The following is a 7054-nucleotide window of genomic DNA, read 5'->3' on the forward strand; positions in this document are numbered from 1 at the left end:
TCAGAGGTGTCAAGCACTTCCTGCTCCTGCTGGGCCTGCTATGATGGGCACCGGTGGCAGTCAGGCCGTTGTGTCTGAAGCTGGGCACCCAGAAGGGGAGCCCCCCCCCCAGATTAGATGCTGCATCTTGAAGTTTGATCCTATGGCTTTGGGGGTGCAGGAGGAGAGGGAGGCGGGGATGGTGCTTTAGCAGGGTGTAGCCCCTGGATGGTGCAGGCCGGCCCTCATGCCTTGCCCCGGCTTTGGCTTCTGGCAAGCAGGGTTCGCGGCTGTTAAATTCGTCAAGCCCTGTGCTTCAAAGCCTTAAGGACAAGGAGGCCAGTGTACTTGGCTGGACCATCTGCCGCCCTGCATCCTGGGATGGCGGCACTGGGAGCGCACACCATCCCGTGTCTCGGTCCTAGGAGGACGGGAGCCAGCGCCTTCGTCATGGGGCTTTGCCGCGGTGGAGCTCCTCTGTACGTGCCAGAGCCTGGCCGGGGCAGCCTTCGGGGTGAGGCGCCATGGCCCGCTGCTTCCCCTTTGGGCCGTGTGGGTTTCCTGTCTGGGTCGCTCCCTGCGTCTGCCCGGCTGCCTGAGCCCGATGTGGCTTTGGTTTTACTTCCATCGTCTCCAGAGCTTGGGGGAGCCTTTCTCGTGAAGCGCAGCGTAAAGATGGCCTTACGTCCTCCGCCCCGGCGCTCCCTGTCTGTCCAGGCAGCCGGCAGACGCCGCGGTAATGGGCGTTGGGGAGGGCAGCACGCGGGAGAAGGGGAGATCTAAGCTGCCGATTGCTCTGCTCCCCGGCCATGGAGGGATAAACCCGTCCTGACTGCCAGGCGCGCCCCCCCGCCCCCGTTCCGTCACTTCCCAAGCCGGCTCCCTCCCACTCGCCCGGCCATCCCTCTGCGAGGTCTCCTCCGAGTCCTCGCTGCTGGGGTGCCTGGGGCTCTACGGGCCATTAAAGGGCCAAGCCCCGGCCCCAAGGAGGTCACAGTCTAATTAGCACGATACCAGAGCATGCTTGGGGAGGGGCGCCCTGCTCCTGGGCGGTGCAGGTCTTGGAGTGTGGCTTGTTCGGCCTGTTTGGTAACCGGTCCATGGCCCCTGATGACTTCCTGGGGGTGGCAGGGATAGAACTCGGCTCCCCCTGCTCCAGAAGCTCTGTCCTCTGCCTCTGGAGCAAAGGGAGAGTCTCTGGGAGCGGCGCGGGGCCTAGGATGCCACTCCGGTGTGCAGTTCTGAGTCCATCCAGCAGAGGGCAGTGATGCTCTCCCTCTCACACTGATCATTGCAACAGGTGGTCTGGACGTGGTACTTCACCGCCTGTGTTGTGCAAACAGTAACTACACACACACACACCCCGCCCCTGCCCAGAGAACCAGGCCAGTGGATTGCCGGGCCGCCCTTGCTAGGCCAGGCCTCTGTCACAGCTCACATTCCTCTCCCAGGTGTCAGATCTGAAACTGGGGCATTCCTCCTGGGAGGAGCCTCCTGGGTGCGGGGAGCGATCTTGGCCCAATTTGGGAGGGGGGGGAGCGATCCTGGTCCAGCTTTGGAGGTGGGGGGGAGGGAGGGAGTTATCCCAGGCCCCATGGAGAAGACCCGACTGAATGGGTCTCTCCTCTCCCTGATGTCTCTGAGTTCTTGCTGGCTATCTGTGCAGAAATGACGCGGCCCAGGCAGGCCATCTCCCCTCTCCCACCCCCCTCCTCTTCCGCTCCTTGGCCCAGGTGCCCAGCATGGCCGTGGCCTCTCTTCCTGGCTGGAGTCTCCGGGCCCTTTCCTGGGGGTGGGGGTGATTCGCCTGGATCCTTTGGCAGGCTGGGTTGCCCTGGGCTGTGGGGACGGGGCTGTCAGCAGAGGCTCACCCTGCCTAACGCCTTCCCTCTGGGGCCTGCGCAGGCTGCGGGGGTCTCGGGCGCTTGGCGGAGTTCCCGGGATCCCGCAAACTGCCCTTCCCAGGCCCAGCCTTTCCAGTGGGGGTTTACAGTCAGTGCTGCCGGGTCTATTTCCACCCCCAGCCCCTCTGCACCGGCCTTTGGGGACGCCTCCGGCATGGGAGTCACATAAATGTAGAACATCAGAACGGCCTCACTGGGTCAGCCCAATGGTCCATCTAGCCCTGTGTCCTGTCCTCCGACAGAGGCTGGTGCCAGGTGCTTCAGAGGGAATGAACAGAACAGGGCGATCATTGACTGACCCATCCCCTGTCGCCCCCTCCCAGCTTCTAGCAGTCAAAGGCTAGGGACACCCGGAGCATGGGGTTACCTCCCTGGCTAATAGCCATTGATGGATCTGTCCTCCAGGAACGTAGCTAGTTCTCTTTTGAACCCTGCTATAGTTTTGCCCTTCACAGCATCCCCTGGCAGTGAGTTCCACAGGTTGACTGTGTTGTTGGACGAAATTCTTCCTTTTGGTTGTTTGAAACCTGCTGCCTATTAATTTCATTGGGTGACCCCTGGCTCTTGTGTTATGAGGAGAAAATAACACTTCCTTATTTACTAAGAGAGGCTGGGCGCAGGCAGCCGCAGGCATTTTAAACCTGCCGTCTCTCTCTCACCTGGCCCAGCGCCGTAGCCACGCTCAGTGGAGCTGCAGCCAAAGGGCTGGCGTGGAGGGAGCCGAAGGCTGATTCCACGGTGCCTGGAAGTTAGAGCTGTCTCTCCACTCTGGCCCGCCCCTGGGGTGGATTTGTGCTGGGGACGCCCATCCCGTCTCCTCCCGGTGGGTCACCAGTGCCTGTCCCGTTTGCCCGCTCTCATTCAGGGGCTTTGTCTGCTGCTCGTTATGCTTATTGGTGTGTAGCTAAAGCTGACAGGCTGCTGGGCGGGCAGGAGAGGGCATGGCATCACTCACCTACTTTGTGCCCATTCCAGTTCTCTGTGGAACAGGGCCACTTCCTGCATCCCCCAGGACGAACCTGAGTGTGCCGGGTTCTTCGCATGGCGGTGGTTCTCTCCCCCCCTTTGCTCCGTCTGGCGCTGCCTGCGAATGCAGCCCAGGGGCACGTGGTGCCTGGTCCTGTGAACCTGGGCTCTTGCCCACACATGGGACCCATGGAGACAGTGACCCGAGTCCGGGGAGTCTCACTTTGCTGTTCCACCGGAGCAGCGGGCTGTTTCCCTGCAGCGATTCCCTCCCGGCCGGCTGCCCGCGGTGCCCGGAGGTAGCTGGTACCAGCAGGAGCAGCCGTGGGGCTGCAGGGAGCTGGGCTGGTGTCGTCCTTCCCCAGCGCAGGAAAGTGAAACCTACAAGAGCTGTGTCTGGGATGGGGGGGGGGGGGGGGGGGGGCGGAAGGCAGGGGGGGGGGGGGGGGGGGGGGCAGTGACTGCTCCCTCCCAGCAGCCCCATGGAAGCTGCCTCTCCCTCACACCCACTAGGGGCCAGGCACTTAGCAGCCACCAAATGGCCATGGTTGAAGCAGAAAGCCGGGGGACAGGGGAAGGCCAGGCCAGGCCAGTGCCCCGATGGGCAGCTTGGTATGCTGGGCTCAGGGAGTGCCCTGGGCATTGTCCCCACAGGAACGGCTGGAGGCTGGATTCCTCCCTGCTCCGGCTCCGGCTCTCCCCCTCCCTGGGGACACCAGGCTGGGGTGGATGTACAGGGACTTGCCCTGGTGATTTGCTGGTTTCCTGCCCCCCCCCCCCCCGCCCTTCACGGGTGCTGTTCCCCCCCCCCCGTGCTGTCTCAAGGCTCTCCCTCTGCATGGGGCTGAGTGTTGCTTTAATCCCCCGGTGCTTAGCTTTAAGCCCCTTGTGCCGCAGCGCGTGGGCTCTGATAATTGCTCTTTTCCCTGGAGCGTAGCTGCTGGAGCAGCACAGCGGGGACGGGCGCTCAGGCTCCCAGCACCCCAGTCCCCCACTGGTCTCTAGCAGGCAGGTTGTTCCTACAGTGGGGGAGCAGGCCCAAGGGGGGCAGGTTCTTGAGGTGGGGGGACACCCCTTCCTCCGGCCTGCCCAGGGCTCCTGCACCGTGTCCCCCACCCTGGCCCTGGGGGACGGGGGCACCCTGGGCCCTGTCACTCAGGGCTGGCCTGGCTCCACAGGGAGCAGTTGGCCGGCAGGAGGCGGGGGCTCCGTGCCACGCTCCCCTTACTTCCCCCCTCTGCCGGCAGGGTTTGTGGTGGGCCAGGCCGGCTTGTATGAGGCGCTGGGCATGTTCGTGGTGGCCTACGTCATCATCGGCATGACGGTGCTGTCGGTGTGTGCCATCTCCACCAACGGGGCGCTGGACGCCGGCGGAGCCTACTGTATCCTTCCCTGGCACCCCAGCCCTGGCGCTGCCCTTCTCTCGCAGGGCCGGCTCCAGGCACCAGCCGAGCAAGCATGCTTGGGGTGGCAGATTCTATGGGGCAGCATTCCGTCCAATCCTAGGGCGGTACGGACGCTTTTTTTTTTTTTTTTTTTGATTGGTTGGTTCGCCGATCCGGCCGCCCAGTAGGGGGCGGCGGCGCGGAGGAGGGGAGCGCCCTGCTAGGAGCGGGCTGCGCGCTCCGTCTGCCCCAGCTGGTGCCAGGTCTGCAGCAAGCCCGGCAGGGCAGCCCGCGTCCTTCCCTCCCCGCCGACCGGAGCGGCGTGGAGCCCTCCTGGCAGGCGCTGCGGCGGGAGGGGCCACGTGGCGAGCGCCCCGCTGAAGCCCTGGCCGCCCCCTTCTCTCTCTCCCCCTGCTCCATCCCCTTCCCCCTGCACCCGCACTCCGGCTGCCCCGCAGTTGTTTTTTTCCTGCTTTGCCGTTCTGGCCGCCCCGATTTTTTTTTTTTTTTTTTGCTTGGGGCGGCAAAAAAGTCAGAGCTGGCCCTGTTCTCTCGGCAGCCCATTCGGCCTGGTTCCTCTTGGTCTGGGTCTGTGGGGCAGCAGCTCGGCCCGGCAGAGCTGGTCCCCTGGCATGCGCTGGGGGGGGGAAGGGGAAATCCTCACCAGCGTTAACTGGAAGTGCCTTAGAAAAGGGAAGCTGAGGACCTTGGGCTCCCGCCCTGCTCACCGCAGCCAGCTGGGAGCTGATCCAGGTCGCTAGGGATGTGCTACACCCAGAGCAGCCGCTGTGCTGGACCCAGGAACACCCCCCCCACACACACACACACACATCCTGTGCCATGGGCTGGTGCCAGGGCCTGGCCCTGCACGGCCAGTGTCTCCCCGGGCTCCCGCAGGCCAGGGGGCGGGCAGGAGCTGCTGAAGCTGGGATCCCCCCGAGCCCTTGGTGTTCCTTGACCCCGGCGCAGACATGATCAGCCGCGCGCTCGGCCCCGAGTTCGGGGGCAGCATCGGGATCATGTTCTTCTTGGCCAACGTCTGTGGCAGTGCCCTGTACATCCTGGGGCTGGTGGAGGCCATCATTGACATCTTCGGCGTCCCGCTGGGTAAGTGGGGTCCCCCGCCCCTCACCCCCAACAGCCCAGCTCGGCTGCCTGGTCACTCCCTCCTCCACCGCCTTCCCCAGGGCAGGCCCGTCTGACCCTGGCTCCAGCCCGCAGGTTGTGCCAGTGCCCAGGGTGGGCGGGCTGGAGGCAGCGCTCCCCTGCCCAGAGCTGAGGTAGGGGCATCCCCTGGGGTTCATGGGCCTGCAGACCTAGCCCTTGGTATGGGGGCTGCAGTTCCCCGCATAGCCAGAGAGCGAGCCAGGGAGGGGGCAGGGCCGCTGTTACCCCAGGAAACTGCCCGCGAACCACCCTGCTCCTGGAGGGAGGGGACCTTGCCCGTACGGTGAGAGCAGGGGCCTTGGACACCTGTGTCCCTGCCCGGCTCTGTCACTGGCTCCCTCCCTGAGTTTGGGTGAGGCCCCGCCTTGCTCTGTGCCTCAGTTTCCCCCGCTGTTACATGGAGGGCTTGTCCGGCCTTCCCCCTGGGGGCCTGTGGGGTTCTGTCTGTGCATGGTGTACGGGGGGGAGCAGCCTGGGGAGCCGGGCATGGCAGGGCAGCTGTGGGGCTGCCAAACCCCCAGGGATTACGCTGCGTAGGGCTGAGCGACACCTGTTGGTGCTATTGACAGCGACAGTGCCGTGCTGTATGTGGATGGCTGCCATCCTCACGGCCCCTGCACTCCAGCTGCCCCTTGCATGCCCCACAGAGGCGCAAGAAGGCCCCTGGCAGCTGCCTGCCAATTCCCCTCCTGGCTGCACCAGCCCCCCGGCTGCTCTCTCTGATCAGCCCCATTGGCGCAGAGGTGTGGGGCAGGGGAAGGAGAAAGGTTAATGCCCCAAGGAGCCTGCCACTCCCAGGAAGGAATGCCCCCCCCCACCCCAGGTTACCTACCTGTGCCCGGGCAGTGATGGCCCTCTTGAAGGGGGGTGCGTTCCCCCGACCCCCTCCCCGGCATGCCCAGGGTAGAGGGTGCACATGGGGGGATAGGGACACCCACGCAGCCCCCAAGCCAGCAGCCACCACCCTTGGGGAGTGTGATCGGATCCTGGGGCAGAGCCCCTCACTTTCCAGGAATGGTCCTACCCCACCCAGCATGGCAGGGCCTGGCCCTCGGGGCTCTGTGTAGGGAATGTGGGGGGCTCAGTCTGGTGCCCAGGTGGGCACAGCACAAAGCTGGCACTGATTGGCCCCCCCACTGGCAGCCCCAGCACAGGCCTGCGCTTCCGTCCCAAGGCAGGGGGTGTGTGGGGAGCTGCCCTCATGCCATGCCCCTTAACCCGCCCCGTCTCCCGACAGGTCAGACCATGGGCAGCAGCTTCCAGGTCCTGCCCCGTAGCTACTGGTACGAACTGCTGTACGGCACGGCCCTGCTGCTGGTCTGCCTGCTGGTCTGCCTGGTGGGTGCCTCCATCTATGCCAAGGCCACCTTCCTCATCTTCCTCATCGTCATGCTGGTGCTGGTCACCGTCTTCGTCAGCTTCTTTGCCGTGGGTCCCACCGTGGTGCCGCTGCTGCTGCCGGAGGGCAACGGCTCACTCGCTGTCAATGGCACCTTCACCGGCTTCCGGCTTGACACCCTGCGGGGCAACCTGGCAGGTGAGCACCGTCTGGCTCTGCCCTCAGCGCGGTAACCCCTCATCGGACTGCCCGACCCAACCACCCTGCGCCTGGCAACGCCTCACCCGGCCTGCCCACCACATTCCCGACCCTGC

At 64.9% G+C, this 7054-nt stretch overlaps 1 protein-coding gene across 1 annotated transcript in view; it reads left to right on the forward strand.

Annotated features, from left to right (window-relative positions):
- Positions 1–654: 654 nt before the first annotated feature.
- Positions 655–7054, forward strand: part of SLC12A9 (solute carrier family 12 member 9) — a 38997-nt gene continuing 32597 nt past the window's right edge. The window contains exons 1-4 of the mRNA XM_026649934.2: positions 655–715; positions 4028–4231; positions 5204–5341; positions 6639–6938. Coding sequence (XP_026505719.1) covers positions 655–715; positions 4028–4231; positions 5204–5341; positions 6639–6938 — 703 coding nt within the window. The remainder of the gene's footprint in view (positions 716–4027; positions 4232–5203; positions 5342–6638; positions 6939–7054) is intronic.

Source organism: Terrapene carolina, unplaced genomic scaffold (genome assembly GCF_002925995.2).
Source record: "Terrapene carolina triunguis isolate 2854851 unplaced genomic scaffold, T_m_triunguis-2.0 Scaffold88, whole genome shotgun sequence".
NCBI lineage: Eukaryota > Metazoa > Chordata > Testudines > Emydidae > Terrapene > Terrapene triunguis.